Genomic DNA, 21,246 nt, shown 5'->3' with positions numbered 1-21,246 from the left:
TCATTTTCTCTTAGGGTAATATCACGTTCGAAAAAAGAGAATAATCATGCATCATGGAAGTGGGCCCCCTAATAGCCAGCACCAGCAGCTCCAGAGGTCCAGATCCTTCACTGGCACCGAGGGTGAGGAGCAACTTATGCCAGCGAACTTACCCCAGTCCCCTGTTGCTTCTTTTGCACCTTCACTGAGTCCATCTGGACAGCAGTCTCCCAGTTACCAGATTCAGCAGCTTATAATGAGTCGAAATGCGAGTACAGGGCAAAACGTGAACATTACGCTGCAGAACGTTGGACAAGTGGTGTCTGGGAACCAGCAGATAACACTGACCCCTTTGCCCCTTCCTAACCCTGCATCCCCAGGTTTCCAGTTTAGTTCTCAACAAAGACGGTTTGAACACGGGTCTCCATCGTACATTCAGGTCACTTCACCATTGCCCCAGCAGGTCCAGTCTCAAAGTCCCACGCAGCCTGGACCCATGCCCATGCAGACCCTGCAGAATGTTCGGACAAGTACGCCTGGCCCAGGGCTTACTATGTGCAGCCAGAGCCCCACACGAGGATATGTGGACGGAAGTGTGCTTGTTAGACAGATCAGTCTGAGTCCTTCCAATGGTGGACATTTCGTCTTTCAGGACGCATCAGGAATGACTCAGATTACTCAGGCAACACAAGTGCAATTGCAGCCAGGGACACCTACCACTGTGCGGGAGCGGCGGCTTTCCCAGCCTCACTCACAAACTGGTGGCACAATTCATCATCTTGGGCCGCAAAGCCCCCTAACTAGTGTTGCAAGCATGCAGCCGTTGGCCAGTCCAGGCCTTATAACAACCAACAATCTGCCCCCGCAGATCAGCAGTATTATCCAGGGCCAGCTCATTCAGCAGCAGCAGGTGCTTCACAGGCAACAACTGAGCAGATCTTTGGGCTTTGAGAGGACTACAGGGGGAATGTTAACAGGGGTTGGGGGATCGGCATCTTTTGGCTTGACCTCTACGCCTACTCCAACAAGCCCCTCTCGTGCCACTGGCCCTCCCGGGCTCTCTGGTCTTTCTCTTGCTCAGAACATCAGCACAGCAGTGAAAAAACAACCCAAGAAACTGGATGAGATTCCTCCTGCAACGCAAGAGGATGCTCAGATGAGAAAGCAGTGTCTGGAGCACCATCACCGACAGATGAAGGCCATGAAGGACTCCCTCAAGGAGTATCTGATCGAGCTGTTCTTCTTGCAGCAGCTCCAAGGGAACATGATGGATTTCCTAGCCTTTAGAAGAAAGCACTGTATGCTCCTGCAGTCATACCTCAGGCAGAACGACTTGGAGCTGGAGGAAGACGAGGAGGAAGAGCAGTCCGAGGTCATCAATGACGAGGTAAGTGGTTTTTATTATTGCTTTCTCATTTGGCAAGACGGGTGGCCTGAAGTATGCGTTTTTGCTGATTTCAGTGTTGAATAGTGTGCTCTTGTAAGTAACAGTAACTTCTTTTTATACTCCAGTGTTACATTTCATCAAATTAATCTAGAAATATAGGGATCAATAAGAAATCCTTGACTGTTGCTGTACCTCCTTAATGTAATTGCTGTTCCTAAAGATGCCTGTCCGCATCTGTGGGCGGTTTTACGGCGGCAGAGGTAAACGCTTGGCTTGCTTAGATCATATTTGTTAGGAATTGCATTACAAGTTGAACGTTTTCATGTTTTAAAGCCTGACTTGAAAAAATTGTTCCCCTGACACCCTGTTCTGTCCAGCACCTACCAATTGACATTTGTTATTTGCATTAACTTTGCTGTTTTCCTCTGATGGTTTGGCCATCCCAAGCTCCCTGGACAGTCTCTGTTTCTCTCTCCCTTTATTACTTCCCTCTCCCCTTTCTCTCTTTTGTTGTTCAGCTCCCTCTCTGTCTCAAACTCCTCCTGGCTCTGTCTTTCTCTGTTCTTTCTGGTTTTCAGACTCATTAGACCACACACTCAGGCTTATATGTTATGTGCCTATTTCAACTCTGCATGCCAGAGTATGCCTGCATTTAATTTTGGGGACAAACGTTTGCCTCTTTTGAAAGACACAACAACCCTTGTAATTTGTACAGACAATTATCAGTGGTGATATGTTTATGAAAAGGTACGCTTCTTTTAACAAGGAGTACAAGTTATCAAAGATCACTGCTTTTGGGTCATGGCTTATTGGTGTTCAGAGCTTTGGATAATCGCAGGTAGCAGTACAAATATCACTACTCTTTGTAGAAGGCGTCTGAACCCATTCATAATCTAGTGGCTCCTTAGAAGAGTGGACATACTTTCACTTAAGTGTCTCCGAATAATGTTTTGGAGGAATGATGGTCGGAGGAGAAGGCCATTGAGCATGTAACCTCGTGGTGGTTATTCGATCTTTCTGTTTGCTTAGGCAGTAGTGTCCAAGCACTTTTCATGGAATCTTTTGAGCATACACTGCCACCACAGTAAAACTGTGTTTCATGGCAGGAGGATAGGAGTGCTGTAATGTATAGCAAAGTAGCTGAAACTGAAGATAAAGATTCATTTAAGTTACTTCCAATGTCCCCCAACCAACTAATGAAGATTATGAAACCACATGTATGTAGGTCAGCACCCATTCGTGTATTCCTCTTTTGCACTGCCTTTAATTATCCAAAGACCTTAACTCGTGACACCTGAAAATAAATTACTGCTTCCTGCTGATATAAAAAATACTGGCTCAGGGAAGGGAGATGGGGGAGATTCAGGAGTAAAGTGAGGTGATCATGAGAGACGTGGTAAACTGAGAAGCAGTCATAACTTCCAGGCTCAATAGTCAGGCAGCTGGTGTTTTCTTTTCATCACTTATCTAGTTTGCAGCTGCTGTAGTTATAGTTGGCTTAACTAATACAGCCAAGTTTTGGGTGGACGCAAGAGAGAAAAGTGGAAGATCAAGTTTGGCTTTTCACATGGTGCACGTGGCCAGTGTGCAATCTGTACCAGTGGACAGCTGAATGTCTGCCTCCTTCCTACTACTAAGCCCAGAGATGTCTATCAGTGTCCCTCACCTTAGGTGAAGTATTCTAGGATTGGTCTAGGAGCCCAGTTGGCCATTTCTATATGTGTAGCCACTCTACTCCCAGAACATGGTGAGGAATCCTGCCTGCATGGCCGGCACTGGTGTAAGTGTTTTGGTGTAAGTTGAAAGCCCTTTCTCCCCTGTCCGTGCAATGCCCGATTTCTTTAGCTGTGCGGCTGGTGCTTGTGCCAAAGACCTCTTCCTGCTTTCAAGTGTTGAAGCGCTGGTTGTAGCAGACTTGGCTTTGCATTTTGCCTCTGCTTTTAGCTCCATCGCTTTATGATTATGTATAACCTGTCCTTTACTTTTTTCTTTTTCAATGCACCTCAAAAGATTTGGAGATAGAGGCAATGCCTTAACGATCTGCTGCTTGCACCCCCACTGTCTTGTAACCACCAGAGTTTCCGCTCCCTCTCTTTGATCATTTTTGTACAGTGGAGTCTGTTCTCATGGCTTCTGAAACCTTGGGCTTTGTTTTTGGGAAGAGATTGCTTCACACCAGCCACTGTTTTTCTTCATCATAGGGGAGCAAAAGGCCCACTACCTAAAACTGTTGGATGCCAGTGACGGGCCCCTCCTATGGTGTGTGTTCAGAAGTGTCCCGTATTAAGATTGAAATGTGTAGTACTTTGTGACCATAGACCCAGTGATATCTGAAAGAGACACGTTAGTGATAGATTCCTTACCTTAGAATATCCCCAGGCGTCAGACTGGATCCGGAAATTATTTGCGTAGCAGTACCCTTGCGCGTCGGTAGGCGTCGTCTGCGGCTCTGCGTCCGTTGTCGGCGCCGTGATGACGTCGTCGGAGTACTTAGACGCCGCCTCCGTGTGCTGACGTCAGTTCTTCTTTTTTCTGCGCCAGCAGTGCAGATCCGGAAAAAGTGGTACCTTAGTCACTTTTTGACTAACCTTTTTTTGATCTTTTGATCATCCTTTTTCAAAGTCTTCGACTCCGAACGGTGCCGGTAGGGATGCCAGGTTTCAAGCCCTGTGAGGAGTGCGACCGACTGATGTCGGTCACCGACCCTCACCGTCGGTGTCTCCACTGCCTCGGCGTCGATCACGACGACAAGACCTGCTCCGACTGTCGGGCCCTGACTTCAAAAGCTAGGCGGGAGCGGTCCCGTAAGCGGCTCGAACTCCGGCAGCCGGCCCCGCGCCGAGAACGGTCCCGGTCCGCACAGAGGTCGAGGGACCGGTCGCTGGAGAGGAGCCATCGGAGCTCCGGGAGTCGACATCACTCCTCCGGGTCGAAGTCGTCAGGTAAGCACAAGAAGTCAAAGAGACGTCATCGCTCTTCCGACTCCCCCGACGCTTGCACGATGCCGCCGGGGGTTCTGGTGACACCGCCCACGCGGCTCCGTCAGAGTCGCAGGCGCCGCGTCCGGCCTCATACCCTCCGGTCCCTGGGCCTAACGCAACTCCCCTCCGACGGGCTCCGCGGCGCCTCCGGGCCCACCGGACCCGTCTGGGGGGCCTAGCGGGTCGGGGTCTTCGGTCCCGACGCCGCCGGCGCCTTCGGGCCCGGCGCCGCAGGGCCCCACTGGATCCGGTTCCGGATCCGGGTCGCCGCCGGTGGACTTGACGACCTCCCCGGCGCCGACCCCCCAGGTGTCACCCCCGGTGCTGCCCTCGGGCGCCGCCGTCCCCGATGCCTCCCTCGACCCGGTTCCGGCGCCGCTTCAGACGCCGTTCGGAGAGTTTACTTTCCATGAACTGGCCCCATCATTTTCTGACCCTGAGTACTAGCAGATGGGTGATGAGGAGTATTGGGAGGGGTCTGAGGACCCTCTGACACGTGAATGTCAGTCCCAGGAGGACTGGACAGGTGAACTTGGGGATGCCGGTGGTCTGGACACTTCGCCCGACACTGGCTTTGTCTCACCTCCTACCGTGGCTACGGAGGAGGGGGCAACCTATAGTGTGGTGTTGATGAGGGCAGCCAAGGCCTAGGGCCTTGAGCTCCCCGTCGCGGCCGTGAGGACTAACCTCCTCACTGAGGTCCTTAAGCCACAGTCATGCTCAGCTGAGCCTCTGCTGCCGTTTAACAATGCCTTGACCGACGTTCTTTTGGGCACTTGGTCCAAGCCCGCTACAGGTTCGCCTGTAGATAGGAATGTGGCCAGACGCCACCGCCCGGCTCCGGGTGACCCATGTTTCCTGTCCACCCACCCCACCCCCGAGAGCCTGGTCATCCAGGCCTCCAATTCCCAGAACGCATTCCCGTCAGCTCCGCCGGACAGGGAATCCAAGAAGTATGAGCAGTATGGCAAAAAGATCTGCTCCTCCCTTAGTCTGGGACTGCGGTCTTCCAACACCGCATGCCTCTTGGGCCGCTACACCCACTCTCTGTGGGATACGGTTGCGGAAGTGCTGCTAGAGTGTCCGTTGGAGGTACGGGCCAAACTCAGCCAAGCCCTTGTGGAGGGCCGGGATGCAGCCAGATATTCTATCCGGTGTGGGCTGGATACCACCGACTCACTAGGTAGAGCGATGGCAATGACAGTGGCGGTCAGACTGGTTGAGGTCCGCCAACTTTTCGGCCGATGTCCAAAACACACTGATTGACATGCCGTTTGATGGCCGTCGCCTCTTTGGCGACAAGGCAGACCATGCGCTTGAGCGCTTTAAGGACTCCAGGGCTACGGCCAAGTCCTTGGGCCTCCCGGCCCGCGCCAGCAATCGGCTGCCTTTCACTCCTTTCGTGGCCACGGAAGGGGTGTACCCACACATGCTGCCAGCCACGCTCCGCAGGGTAATACCCAACGCGGTGGCGGCCGTGGAAACCGCCGTGGAGGCGGTCGGGGACAACGGCGAGGTCAGTCCACACCTTCCCCCGCAGCATCCGCCTCAAACCCCTCCTAGTCCGTGCTTTCAGGCCCATGTGACGCCAGTGGGGGGCAGGGTTCGCCATCCCCTCCTCCACTGGCGCACTGTCACGTCGGACAGGTGGGTGCTGCAAATCATCCGAAGGGGCTACTCCCTCCCCTTCGAGGCGACCCCTCCAGCCATGCCACAGCAGTACCACTGTGTATCGGGGGATCATTTGCGGCTTCTGCAGGAGGAAGTTACGGCCCTCTTGGCCAAGGGGGCCATCGAGCGCGTTCCTGGGCCAGAAGTAGGGTGTGGTTGCTACTCCCACTACTTTCTGGTACCCAAGAAGGGCAAAGGGGGCCTACGCCCTATCTTGGACCTAAGGAACGTCAACGGCTTCCTCCGGAAGGAGAAGTTCAAAATGCTGACACTGGCTCAGGGCTTAGCTGCCCTGGACCCAGGAGACTGGATGGTAGCGTTGGACTTGCAGGACGCTTATTTCCACATCCCCGTCCTACCGGCACTACCTGTGGTTCACGGTTGGCCACGAACACTTTCAGTATACCGTGCTCCCCTTCGGCCTTACCAGCGCCCCATGGGTGTTCACAAAGGTGATGGCGGTGGTCGCAGCTCATCTGCGCAGGTTAGGGGTTTCAGTCTTCCCCTACCTCGACGATTGGCTGTTGAAGGCGGGCTCGCCCCAAACAGTCGTCAGCCACCTCCAGACAACGGCAGACCTCCTGCACCAGCTGGGGTTCTCCCTCAATGTGCCGAAGTCACACCTGTGCCCTGTGTCATCAGTTCTGCGCGTTGGAATTTCCAAGGCGGCACTCGCTCGGAGACACTTTTCGTCGCGAGTGGAGTTGCGGTCTATTGTACGCCTTTCCGCCTATACCACTTCTGCCCAGAGTGCTGAAGAAGATCAAGCGCGACCGGGCACAAGTCATCCTTGTGGCTCCGGACTGGGCGAGAAGGTACTGGCATCCAGAGCTGCTCAATATGTCAGTCGATCCCCCGGTTCGTCTGCCTCTTCAGGAGGACCTTCTGTCGCAGCAGCAGGGGACGGTCCTCCACCCGAACCTGTCCAGTCTCCACCTCCATGCTTGGAGATTGAGCGGCGACAGTTGAGGCCATTTGACTTGCCTCCTGAAGTCTGTAACGTCATTCTGGCAGCCAGGTGTCCCTCCATGAAGTCGGTATACGCCTGCAGGTGGAACAGAGTTGTGGCATGGTGCACAGCAAAGGCTGTGGATCCTCTTGCTGCCCCTCTATCTGAGGTTCTTGTCTTCCTTCTTTCTCTTGCCCAGCAGGGCTCTGCTCTGGGCACTATCAAGGGCTACCTCTCTGCCCTTTCAGCCTTTCTAAGGCTGCCTGATCAACCTTCTTTGTTCAAGTCCCCTATTGTAAATCGTTTTCTTAAAGGCATCACACACAAATTCCCTCCTGTTCCGTTTGTGATGCCTCAGTGGGACTTGAACCTTGTTCTTACTTTTCTGATGTGCGCTCCCTTTGAGCCACTGCACAACTGTCCTCCCCGCCTTCTTACTTTGAAGACTGCTTTCCTGGTTGCCATCACCTCTGCCAGGAGAGTGAGTGAGCTCCAGGCCCTTTCTTGTACTCCTCCCTTCCTTTCTGTCCATCCGGACAAGGTTGTGCTGCGTACTAAGCCATCTTTCCTGCCCAAGGTTGTCACGGCCTTCCACATCGGGCAGTCTATTACCTTGCCAACCTTCTTCCCGCCTCCGCATCCCTCTAAAGAGGAAGAGCGGCTCCACCGTCTGTACCCAAAACGTGCGCTCTCATCCTACTTGGATCGCACACGCCAGTTCCGGGTGGATGACCAACTCTTTGTTGGTTACGTGGGCGCTAAGAAGGGGAAAGCGGTGCACAAGAGGACCATCTCTCGGTGGATCATCTTGTGTATCCAGGCATGTTACTCCTTGGCTAAGAAGGAGCCCCCTGTTGGATTGCGGGCTCATTCCACCCGAGCCACGGCGACTACAACTGCCCTGGGCCGGGGAGTGCCCTTACAAGACATCTGTCAGGCAGCTACGTGGGCCTCGCTGCACACGTTTCCAAGACACTACTGCATCGACAGCCAAGTCCGGAGGGATGGCTTCTTTGGCCGTTCTGTCCTCCAGGACTTTCTGGGGTTGGTATTGCTGGGGTATCTATTCTAAGGTAAGGAATCTATCACTAACGTGTCTCTTTCAGATGCACAAGTTAGTACTTGTGGAACGATATATCTGTAAGAGACATTAGTTAGTGATAGTTTCTTTACTGACCTACCCATCCTCCCCGTTCTGCGAACCGATATCTAGGGTTAGGGTTATCCGCTTTCAGGGCCCTAGTTTCAATGGCACCAGTGTTGGTTTTTAACATGGCTCAGCGCTTCTGGCGCGGAAAAGCTCTGTCTAAGAACTGACGTCAGCATGCGGAGGCGGCGTCTAAGTACTCCGACGACGTCATCACGACGCCGACGACGGAAGCGGAGCCGCAGACGACGCCTACCGACGCGCAAGTGTACTGCTACGCAAAAAATTTCCGGATCCAGTCTGACGCCTGGGGATATTCTAAGGTAAGGAATCTATCACTAACTAATGTCTCTTACAGATATATCGTTACACAAGTAGTAACTTGTGCGTTAAAGTCTCAGTACTCTACAATAACATACAGTGGTGCTGGTTATTTATTTTGCTGGGGTGACCTCAGGAATCCCTTTAGCCATGTCGAAGTCTGTTACATTCCTTTAGTGTTACCAATGCCAACCTGTGCAGTGCATCGCATTGAAACCTAATTTTGCACATTGATCTGAAATTGTGTGTGGACTAAATTGTAATAGCGGCTCTGAGGAATTGGACTAACTGGCTGAAGGGTAAAATGTCAGCCCAATGTCTCCAATAAAGTCTTGAAGATTCAGTTTTCGATAATACTGTAGCTGTATATAAGGCAAGGAATACATACTGTGGTCCTTTCGTTGTCCATTCTGGTCTCCTCCAGCCTGAAAACCAGCAGTGACTCTTCAGAACACACGTGTTGGAGGGGCTTGTAGGGTACCCCTCTGGCTTCCTTTCAGGACCTTTTGCTGCATCTCCCCTCCAGGCCGTTGGATCCCATTAGTATAGGGTGCTTGAGGTGTTTGCAGCAGGGGCACTGTGCCTGCAGTTCACTTGTTGATTAGTTATGCCAAGACCGTTTGAATGACCGAAATATATTTGTCCCTTTTCTATTTTGTTTTCCCACTCCAAAAAACTGCGTTCGTCTCAGGTAAAAGTTGTGACAGGAAAGGATGGACAGACTGGGACGCCAGTTGCTATTGCAACCCAGCTTCCTCCCAATGTTTCTGCTGCTTTTTCAACACAGCAGCAACCGTTTCAGGTACCTTTTTTTTCTCCTAAACAAAACTGGTCGACTCATCCCAGACGTTCATTTTTTTCCATCCAAATGTTCTGCCTCTGGCTGGGCAGCATTCAGTATTTTTCTTTCCCACCACAGCCCATCACTCTCACTTGAAGAAAAGAGGTGCTAATGACCTCAGCATGAGATCATTTTTTTTTCTTTTGGTGGCAGCCAGTTACTTTAGCATTCTTTTGTCTTTGGCATTTTTTCGCAGCGCCTCGCATGCATGCTGCTCTGTGTACTGACTTCTGACATGTTTGCTTTCTGCTCATTCCTGCATCCTATGTGGTGTGTCCTACTTGTGCTGTTCCTGTGTCACTGTGGCTGTTTGTCCTGTGTGGCATGTCCAGAGACTACAGTTTCAACAGTTGTGGGTTGGTGGGGACTGCCATTTAAAGGGCTCCGACACTGGTTGTCTCAGTGGAGAGATGCTTGATGTTATTTCCTTCAACCCATGTAATCTGTCCACTGACCCTTCTTTGCTATGCATATCCGGGTGAGTTGGGTTTGTGAATGCAGAGATCACCTTGTGTGGTCCCAAAACCAAATATTGCCTTATAATTGAGAGTAGATTAAAATGGTGCATGTTTAATTGTGGTAGCTTGCTGGTCTACACAGGTGAGTGTTATGTGCATGGGCTGGTCGCAACATTGAGCAATGGTACTTTGTGTTTAGGCAGACAGAGCATTACCCTGTTTGTAGATTAACAGTGAGGACAGGTGACTTTATCCCTTGTTAGAAGACTCAGCAACACTGCTCCTGCGTGTTGCTTGCATTTGGGAAAACTGCAACAGATAAACGGGTAGCCCGGTCTCTATTCTGAATTGTGCAACGCCATCCTACAGTAGAAACAGACCCTCCTGTCAAACACATTTTCACTATTATTTACCTTGTTTTGATAGCATGATTAAAATTGTCAGTGATTCAATTACCTTTAACGTGCTGAGCCTTATGGAAATCATTTGATGCCAGGCAATGTATTTGGTCAGCTCTGGGTGCGTTGGGTCCTTAGGTGGCGCAGGTGCAGTGTCTTGGTAGCTGTTATGTTTTCATTGGAACACAATCTGGGATACTCCTGTTTCTAGATTGCTCTGTCAGTCCAGCCTCACATTGTCTTACAGCTTTTTGGCTTTGCCTTTCTCTTAACATGTTTTTGGATAAAACAGGCGAAATTTTTTTACAAATTGGCAGCATACCAATCCTATAAATATTGTAGCTAGCAACACAAATGGATTGTAGTGTATGGATGTCTGTGTAAATCAGTGGGCACTGGCGGGGTCTCTACTACCTTCAGTTGCTTATCAACCAGAGAATTCATTTAAAAATCACTGCCTTAAATTATCATGTATTTCTGAAATAAGCACTCAAGAACTCCTTGGATGTTACCAGTCTGCCACCATGTCTTCCAAACCTCTTCCTGACTGCCTTTTCAGCTGACCTGCCTTGTGCAGACTGCTACAGTTTGGAGGGTGCTGACTAGGGGTTAAATGTATTGTATGTACAACTATACTTTGCCATTTGAAAATATGTAAAAACAAATGTACTGACTGGTCTGCTAATCGTGCTGTAATTTAAATGTTTTGCTTGTACCAGAGTGTCCTAATGTAGCTCGTAAACTTCATCAAGCTGGTTTAGTGGTAGTTAGTCCTCGTTCCCTAATCGTTCCATGGGGTCATTGCTGATCCGTCAACTCGCCAGAGGAAGCCTGCTACCCATGCTTGCACCACCACCATTGGGCTAATAGGCTCCTGTTCGCAAGCCAAGTTACCTGAGGTTCCGGGCTCCTTTCGCAATTGGACTTCATTTTGAGTTCCATGTTTTACATATATATACCCTTTGGGCAACTATTGCGAGAGTAGTGCTGCGTCTGATCTGTGGATCTGTACATTGACGGATCTGTGAAGGGAATGAAGCTATTTTGTGGAATCACCTGGGAACGGTCTCCAATTAACATATCTTTTCTGACCCTTATCAAGTGTTGTCATTTCCAATAAAAAATATTGAAAAATATGTAATATAACAAGATCAGTTCAGCTAAATTTATGGCCATGAAATTGGTTGATACAGTGGGGAAAATGCAGTATTCTAGTATTCCTATGGCCTTAAACCATAGCAGGCATGCTAAGTAGGCAAGAAGTCACTCTTATGTCGCCAACAAGTCCTTTGGTAGAGTTGTTATATTTCATGTGTATTTTTTCCTATTTCTTTTAAGACTGCCGCCTGGGTTTAAACCGTAATATGATTCCTGACTTCAGTCCTGATTGTACTATCTAGCACCAGTTGAGGCTTCCTGGTGCACTTGATATATATGAACATGTTTAGGTTCACAGAGCTGCAGACTCATCTGGACAGAAAGCTGTGTTCTTGCATCTGAACGTGACTGGGTCAGGCACCATCATTGTTCTACTCCCTGCAAAGGCTCCACCTTCAGTTGTGCTTCTACCTTTTGCACTGTGAGGCATCTCAGTGCAACTCTCTGGTGTCTTGATTACCTTCCCTGAAGTATGGTGTACGCGCAGTCTCATTCAGGTGATTTGTACATTTAATGACTTTGTTTTCCATTCCCATCAGCAGCAAATTCATACAGTGAGCCCCGTGACGGGGACTGCAAATGCAATAGAAATCGAAGCTTACAAGAGGCAGGCTGCAGCCACGCAGGCAGGTGAGTTGGCTCTATCTCATCATTTCTGTGCACGCCGAATTTAATTTTTGAAGTTCAATTAAGAGGATAATATGCCTTTTTATGGACATTTTCATTCTGACGTAAAGAGTACATTTCACCCCGTGTAAGCTTTAGGGGATTAAATGGTCGACCAATATAAATTGCAGAATCATGCATTTATTTTATTTTTAGATCTCACCTACATGGTTGCCAAAGAAACCTTTTGTATTCAATATAGAGTTGGAGTGAGTTTTGAGTCCACAACCTTGCTCCAGGTTTAACGTTTGTTGTCTACCTTACCTCCATGCTTCTGAGTTGATGGCTCCCCCCGTGTTCTGATGATTATCCCGAACATGGACCATTTCATTCTCACGGGTGTTGGTTGAATCAGTGTATCCTTGGGCTGCCGACGAGAAAGGTTCAATTATTTAAATGTTGCTTTTAGCACTCCATGGGGGGAGTGCATTGACTGTCCACACACTACTACTTCCATACTCCTCCTTCACTGTTTAATATTTTTTATTTCTAATTATTTGTACACTGCTACAGGGCTGCTTGTATTTTCGGTTTTAATCCCCGTGCGTTCTCCTGCTCCCTGAATTTTGTTTTTAATTTTTGGCGAAATTATGTTTGTGAGGCCCCTTGCCAAAGCCAATAGATTTCACTAAAGGGCACATTGTTGAATAAATTAAAGTTAACAGTTGTCAGTCATTGTCTTTCTAACTGCTTTCTGCTTGTGACACTTTACCAGTGGAAAAATGTGCACTTTATGTGGATGCATTGACATGAGGGCCAAAGTCAGACCTGCTGAATTCCTGCTCAAAATCCATGAGAGATCAAATTGGGACATTCCCTAATTGCGGATTGCATGTTTGCTGTGCAGTGGTGTTCCATGTACTGTTTTGGCTGGAGCTGGCACATTATTTATGTCTGCCAAGGTTGCTGATCTTTAATCTTTAGCTGTTTCTAATCTTTTTCTGTCACAAAAGATGATGGCTTCCCTGACACCAGTGAAATTAAGAAATTATCAGACACAGAAGGCTTTGTTAATGTTTTTCAGCTTTTGCCTGTACTCTGTTGTGTCCTTTCTTGCCCTTTGTTACTTCCCTCTCTGGGCCAATAAATAAGGCAGTTCAGCCTCAAGTTAACTCAGAGAAATTGCACTTTAAGGCTAAGTGCCTAAAGCAAGAGGTCATGTTGTTCTTGGAGCCCCGCTGGCAGAGGGAGCTGGTGTCTGCTCCCTGAACAGTCCTTAAAACCCCTACAGCTCCAAGGCTCTTAACATTCTCCGTGTCTCACACCGTCTCCCAATCGGTTTGAAGTATTAAAGGCAATAGAACACGATTCTGCAGAGAGCACAGACTGCCACTGAAGAAGAAACCTTCTGAATTCGGCTTCAGGAACTGACCTATATAAAACTGTGTTTTGGGGTTGAGATAGTAGAAACTGGCAGCCCCACATGACAAGTTATTTTTCCTGTAGGGAGATGTACGGGCATTGTACCACTGTGTGGTCTGTTTAAGAACTTGGTCAATATGTTGAATGATGAAATGGAAACACGTGGGAAAGAGGTTTTTGCACAGTTGAAGAGGGAGGACATTCCAAATCAAGGGACCAATAAGAGAAAAAGAACGCCTCCCTGACCTGAGTCTTGAGAAAGGAGGAACTGGTATTAGAAAAAGACATTCAGAGCGATTTAATAAATTGCTCCATGTTATATCGGGATCTTCAGAAAGAAGGACTCCAACTAAAAGAATCCTTTGTGACAAAAAAAGCTTCTGATGAGTCTGTCTAACTTTCTGAAGTTGTATACAAGGCGCTCAGCTGTATTTGTCACCCAGATCGTTAGTGTTCGCATAGACAAACATAGTGATGGCCATAGAATTTTATATTCCGCTGTGAGAATTTCAGGACAAAATGCTTGTCCGGATCTCCATTTAAGCATTTAATAGAAGCAGGATAAAACAACCATTTTAGTCTCAGACAACATGCTAAGATGCTCATCAGTCCATAAGCCAAATCTTTCTGCCCTTTCGCACACTGGTTGGCACAAGGGAGAACTGTGGCCCAGTAGTGCTTCTCAAGAGGTTACTACTGTTCAGTCACTGAAAAACTGCTGGGAGACACCATTTGAAATTCTGTTATTCCTGAGACTGATTTATCAAGCCTTAAAATGAGCTGGGTTTCATCTGCATTGGAAATTACTTGGAAAGCCAAAGGTCCTGATTATGTTAACAAGGAAGGATACCAAGTGAGTCAAGTGGACTGGAGAGTAATGAAACCTGATTGGGGAGTTAAATAGATTGAGAGAGTGAGTCCATTGAAGATTAAACCTTCCAGTATTTTTGCAAAGAAGAGAAAGGGAGATATTTGTTGGTAGTTAGGAGAGAAGAGGTAAGCAGTACTTTTTTTTAAAGAGTTCGAACCAGTGCACATTTGAAACCTGCTTGGTATGATCTGCCTGCAGACAAAATAGGAGTCTGGACATTAGGGTGAGGTTTGATGGTGCATGGTGTGAAAGTTTATAAAAAATCTACTTCTCCAAGGGAGAAAAAAAGTTCCAAAAAACATATATAATACACATAACTGCTAAGTGCCAAATAATTATTGCCTTAAATATCCAGCTAATTCAGTTAATTAGACAGAATGCAAAAAATTATTCAAGATGATTCCAAAAATAAGAGTCCATAGTTCAATTTTGTGTCATACCAATTATGAAGGGATAATTAGTCATTTTAACCCGTTGACAGAGTGGCTTGGGCGAAATAATGAGTGGGTGGGATTCGGACGGCCCCCGGCTGTCCTTTGCACACGCCCACTGTGACGTCGGACGGCCGGGAGCCATCAGACGCATGGAAGGGGTTAAAACCCTATTGACATTCACGGGTTAACCCCACGTTGCAATATTTTGCAACATCCCAGCTCAACAACTGCAACCCAAATAATTTGTAAACTTTCCAGGATCTTCCTAAAGATGGTCGACATAATCCCATTCAAAAAGATCTCATCCGGGTCAACATAATGTACTTTGTAATTGCAATTACAATATCTAAATTTTATATTGAGCATAAAGTGACTCGTGCTTCGCTCCTAGTTCTATTACCATGCGTTCTGGATAATCTTTTTCTTCTCCCTAAAAAAGAGGGAGCAGTCTTAAGAGAAAATGGATTAAAGAGTATTTCATTTTTAGATCACAAAGACGGGGTATCCATTATTCTCAAGATATCTACCTCTGAGGCCAGCAATTCTCCGACCTGAGTCTATTCCTGTTCGACATTGAAGGATAATACTCTGAATTTGTTTATTGGGGACCTGGAACAAATATGGGAAGATCTCAATTGCTCCCAGGCTTTTAAATGAGTGGTCTACAGATAGCATTGCAGCAAAGTAATATCTATTGCCTGCTAATGTGCCTTCCCTGTCCCCAATGCAATGAATGCTCTTTACCTAATTTAGTGTCCTCGATTCTTCACTCTCGAAAATATAAATTCATAAATCGGAATTACTTACAAATTTTACCATGAACCATGAAAGATCATCAGGCCTTTGAATAATATTTTTCTGCATTAAAAAGGAGATAAGTTGAATGCTATAAAGGAACCTTGGGGCTCGAGAACTACAGGAGATAGGTTTAATGGTATACGGGACGCTTATGGCTCGAGAACGAGCTAAGAGTGTTTAAAAATCGATACCTAATTCCAAACTTACCGCGTGAGTGATCAAACTGTTTGGGAGGCCCAAAAGAGTCTTTTGAAAAAAAGACTTTCTATGGTTCCTATTTAACTTGTGAGTCAGTAGTAAGTAAGTCGGCCCATATAATGATAGTGATATTACTTTACCCAGTATTGCTCATTTTAAGGGCTCCACTGACAAGCTCCCAAAACAGATTTGTGCTGCAGGGCATTGGATATGCTTGTATAGTGGACAAAATGAACACGAAGACTTGTTGTTCTTGACCCCAAACAATATGTCTTCGGCATCAACCAATTGGAATTTCACACCCCTTTTTTGCCAAGGATGGATTGATAGTTTTGATGAGTGGAATCAGGTCAGGTGTGAATTTTGTGGTAACGTTTTAGAATGTATTTGTTGGTTGGTCTTGAAGGGGGGTTATGGGAGAGTTGTGGTGTAGCACGAAATAGTTGATTCACGGTATGTTGTATAGCTGTGATATTTCGTGAGTAGTATGAAGCAGTGTCATTGGCTATTAGTGATAGGTTGTAGATATTTGAGCATGGAGGAGAAAGCAACATTTTTATTTGAAAATGGGCTTTTTCCTTTGAGGAGAGAGCACAGTAAAGCATTTAAACTTGGGTAGTAACATAGTGATATTCGCGGGCGAACACAGTTAACCAGGTTAAAGGGGGTTTGGTGTTTGTGTAGTTATTTTAACAGCATGGAATGCTTCAGTTCCATCGATTTGTGTGTAGTAGCAGAAAGCACCGACCATGAAGAGGCAGTTTCAAGAGTGGTATGTCTAGGTTAAGCTGAATAGTACATGTTGCTTTGTAGAGTCAGCAGTGCAAATATCACTTTACAAGGGAGCAGAAAACAGTAAGGCTTATAAGTGCAGCTCAGAAAGTCTGAGCTATGTTTTGGAATATGATGGAAAGGTGGTTTGTACTACTCCAATAAGTGTTTAAAAACAGTAAGCGCATGGGGAGTTAGTCCTTCATTTACCTCTTTAGATCATTGGTGTAGGCATTTCACTCCTCTACAGATCGTATATTTTGGCAGGGGTTCAGGGCGATGCTCTTTGTTAAGATTAGCTTAGCTAGAAACACCAGGCTGGGATTCTCTGGCAAACTGGTTAAGGTAGTACTTCTGGCTGAGGGCAGGACTTCCTTCAGACACTAGGGGGTCAGTGAGCCCTACCTGAATCTGCTGTGCCCACTCCCTCGCTCTTCCTGACCACCTTCTTTGTTTGGGCTGATGGTGATAGTGAGGGTTGTGGTGCTGAAGGAACCCACTTGTGTTTCACCACTCCTTGGAATGTCCTAATGCAGAGTGAATGATTACCCTCGGCATGCTGGACTTCAGAGGCAAGCTGTGTTCGTTTTACGCAGGGCAGCTGGACTTCTTGCGGGCACTGGGGGTCAGTCCGTTCCTTCCCTGACCCGCAATTTCCCTTCTCTTGCGCTGCCTGTTGTGAGTCTCATGTGGGCCCGCAGTGATGTTGAGGTACTGAAGGGGAAGATGTGCCCAGTGAGTGATAGCCGAATGTCCTCTTGGTTAGAATATAATTGATTTTTTTTCAATTCAAGCCAGCATTGGTACCATTGAACAACTATCTTCAATTTCCGTTGTGATAGAAAAGTATGTTCGTTTTAAGGAAAGTTATTTTTTTAATTTAATTAAAAAAAGACTCTACTTTGATGATATTACTCTGATAGTATTTGGGATAAAAATGTGAATTGATGAACATTCTCCACAGCCTTACATAGAGAAATGTCCCGGCCCAACTCTAGTTAATCTTTTTGTTGTTGCATGATTTGTCTTCGGTTGTAATGGTGGTCAGAGCTGATGTCCCCCCGGTAAAGCACCAAACAGATAGTGTTCTGATAATTGCCTATGATACTATCCTTTTTGGCGGAAAACAGTGATGATCTTAAGCTTTTTTTTTTTTAGCATTTTATTATTATTGCTATGTCAAGAGGCTGACTATTCATGGTAGTCAAACAGCAGTTGTTATAGGTAATGGGTACTAAACTGTAACAAAATGTATTGTCCAATTGCCTCTTTGAAGTGGTCTTTTTGGGTCCTCCACCCTGCACTAGTTGGGCATTTGATTCAGAACTAATATGGCACGGGGTCCAGGAGTAATTATTTTATGTATTTATTGAGAATTTCCAATTTTTGCTGTCACATTTTTCTATAATGTTAAAAAATAACAACATATGATGAATATTCTGTGGCTTGTTAGCTGTGTCATTGTGCCTAGGCACTGCTGCTAATATCATTTTGTTTCTTAATTCCTCAATGGGCTTTGATCAGGGTAGATGCTTCAAGGCCAATTTCAGGGTGATTTTCAAAATCTTGAAGTCCTTGTTACATATACATATCATAGTCAATATTGCTGCCATATTTATTTCAACTATAGCAGTGTTTTAGTTAGCTGAAAAATTCTGTGATTTTTAACGGTTTCATTATCTACTTCATTACAGGCCAATTTGTTTTTGTTTTGGGTGGTTCTCTTTTTTTCCATTCCTGAGCTCATTGCAGGAGGTACAGTTTGCAAGTCTTTCTTCTTTGCTGTGGTCTGTGCTCTTAATAAAAGTAACTACTATTTTTCTGGAAAGGTTTGTAAACTGAGCCTCCCAGAGAAATCGTACTCCTCACAGAGTCCCTCATTGGGGCTGTTGTCACAGTTTGTCCCCTGTACAGAAATGGTGAATATGGTAGCGATGTTTGATCCCTGATGCCCTTGTAATTTTTGTTATTCCGCCTTTCCTGTTTTCCTACTGATCCATGAAGTCTATGACAGGGGCTAAACACTTCTGTTTGCAGGTTTCTTTAACAGTGAGTTCTGCGAGTCCAGGCTCCAGTAGCTCTGTGTTATGAAACTATTATTCTTAGATTCCGACAGGTTGCCTCTTCTGCTCAGTTGGTCCTTATTGGGGACATGAGCTTGGGCATTTACCAGCTTACCCTATAAGTAGTTTTCTTTAAGTCACTGCTATCTTATTCACTTTATTTTTCCTTTGTTATATAGCACAGTTAAGTGTTACAGCATTATATGTCAGTAGATGGATATACACAGTCTGCTTCCTAGGCTGCTGTCTGTGTACTCTGTGAGAGTTGCAGATTCTCTTCCATATGTTGGCATGCCCTGTGCCTACATTTTGCCACTAACGTCTTCTCTTTAGATCATGGAGGAATGTTTTGCTTGAGTAATTGTAAAATATTGCATCATGGATTACTTGAGTAATGTCTGGCGTGCAAAGATTTATAAATTAAAACCGTACTCATTAACTTATGTTATGTGAGAAACAAAGTAATAGTTGTCAAGTAGAACATAAATGTAAACACAAAGACCACCTTTACACAGAAGGTGTACACTGCATTTTAAAAACAATCTGTCATATAGCAATTATTTTTATTTCATTAGCTTTGTGAAATGTGTTGGGAAATATATATTTGACATGGAGTAATCCACTGTTCTATTCTGAAAAAAGTCTGATATCCTTTTAATGTTACAGATCCATCTAAAAGGCCACGGCTAGATGTGAACCGCCATGGAATGGTGTTCCAGCATCCAGGAGTGGCATCAGGAGTATCTCTGCAGCAGTTGATGCCGACAGCACAAGGTATTTGTAGAGATTATTGTGTTGCAGAAGCATTCAAATGGCTCATCATATGCCTGATGAGGCACGGAAGTGATTAGCAGACAAGCATCACACTTCTCTGTGTGGTGCTTAACATTGGAGATATTTGTTGTAGATATTGTGTTTGAAGTTGCCATGCTACCTCTCATGCCGCTGTCACAGTTTGTAAGCAGTCTGCCATGCTCTTTATCATGCAGTCTGTTATATAAAGCTGCCACAGAACTATCATGCAGTGTGTCCTGAGGCAGGTAGCAGTGTGTCATGCACGTGGTTTATCAGGTGATTGTGCATGCACCCCTAAACTGGTCATGTGTGTGAATATGAAAGTGGTCATGCAGGCATTTACAAATTATTTGGCAGTAGTGATACCAATGAAATACATTGTGGAGTCAACCCAGGAGCGACAGAAGTCCAGTCATGAGCGGCACTGATAGGTCACCAGGAAATACTATGCAGAGACAACACTGGAGCCACAGAGGTCTATTCCCTGGCTGTAGTCAGCCGACGTGCCATTCAGGAGTGCCTGTACGAATGACATGTTAGTTAAGAGAGGGAGTACGAGATGAAACCGCAGCAGGAGTTGGGGCAAAAGGGCCATGGTCTGTGACTTTAGGCCCTTTCAAAGCCCTAACAGACTGATATACGAAGGTTGCCTTTTGTATCTCTCTGCCCTTACCATTAGGTGCCATACTGGATACCCTTGGTGGGTACTCCCTTGTGACCCTGTACCAAACCTAGAACTCTACCTGTAGCATGTAGAAAGGGCAGATGGGGCAGATTGGGAGGAAAAGTAGGCTGAGAGATAATATGAGGAAGGAAGGCAGAGCAGAGCACAAAGAACGCTGCCTAAACTGCCTTCGTACCTAATGTACAGACTGGAGTCATGATATATTTGCAATGTGCTCACAGTAAGAAAGGAAAGAAAAATACCTTAACCAGTGAAGTTAGCATCAATTGCTTGAGTTCTGCAATTTGTGTGCTACACACCATAGAACATCCTAGGAAATGATATTACTTTTTTAAAGAAAAAACTCATCCTCAAAAGAAAAATTGTACACACTATGCTATGCATTGGAAAGGGCTGTGTTAAGTATACCAGAGTTCCTGCACCTGATACTTCCGCTGGCTCCCACTTGACACAATTCTAGAGTCAGTTTAGTTTAATAGTCTTTATTCAATGGCCATAAAAAAACACAATTAAAGTACATAATACATCATTTAGTTTTTCGGATTCATAGATTATTAAAAAGCTTTGCACATTAGATTAAAACAAATGTAAAGCCTCATTAAATATGACATTACCCAATTATATAAACTTAAAAAATAACATATAAAATGCTATATTTGACACCCATAGTGATTAGTGCTCATTAAAACTATTAGCATTCTCATCAGAGCTAAAATAAGTATCCTTATAAAGCATACCTCCTCCTCAGATTTAAAGTGGATAAAATGTAGTTGAGGACTTAGAAACAAACCATAGGGGGTTCTAAATATTTTTAAAAAATCAATCCCTCTTGCTGTGAAGAAAAGTGCTTATGCTTTGAAAGTGGTCTTAAAAAGCACCTTCTCAAGCTGCTGTATAAAGTGCAAAAAAGTATAAAGTGCGTTGTTTACGATGAGGAGTTGTTACTTGGGCAAATCGGAAGAAATTCAAACCAGGAGCCAGGTTATATGGAAACCAACAAAAAAATTCTATTTAACCTGAGCCTTGTAAGATAAAATCAGCGTTCTGGTTTTTCTACCCAGGTTAAATACTGCTTTGTCACATGCATTGTTGAAATAGGCAGATAGTTAAGAACTGAAGTTAAATGACTTGCCCTTGCACATCTAATTTCTTCATTTAGCATAGTAAATCTTTCCTTAACCATGGCCTTAGTAATTCTAGAGTTCTTCTTGCTGATTGCTCAAGGATTTCAGTGGTGCTATGGTGTCGATTGGGCATTTTAAACAGTTACAGGGGGTATTTTGTATATCCAATGCCAAAAGATTTTAACCTGT

General features: G+C 45.8%; 1 protein-coding gene across 11 annotated transcripts in view; it reads left to right on the top strand.

Moving 5' to 3' along the window:
* EP400 (E1A binding protein p400) overlaps positions 1 to 21,246 on the top strand; it is a 522,955-nt gene that overhangs the window by 66,139 nt on the left and 435,570 nt on the right. For 8 of the 11 annotated variants that reach the window (XM_078667964.1, XM_078667963.1, XM_078667968.1 and 5 more), the window contains exons 2-4: positions 15 to 1,366; positions 11,830 to 11,920; positions 19,120 to 19,227. In XM_078667964.1, the coding sequence (XP_078524090.1) occupies positions 47 to 1,366; positions 11,830 to 11,920; positions 19,120 to 19,227 (1,519 nt within the window). In that variant the 5' untranslated portion in view covers positions 15 to 46. The remainder of the gene's footprint in view (positions 1 to 14; positions 1,367 to 11,829; positions 11,921 to 19,119; positions 19,228 to 21,246) is intronic. The other 3 variants (XM_078667969.1, XM_078667971.1, XM_078667962.1) reach the window with 1 other exon arrangement.

This window comes from Lissotriton helveticus, chromosome 11 (assembly GCF_964261635.1).
Source record: "Lissotriton helveticus chromosome 11, aLisHel1.1, whole genome shotgun sequence".
NCBI classification, from domain to species: Eukaryota; Metazoa; Chordata; class Amphibia; order Caudata; family Salamandridae; genus Lissotriton; species Lissotriton helveticus.
Note: the sequence above shows the minus strand (reverse complement) of the source record. Positions and strands in the feature narration are given on the sequence as shown.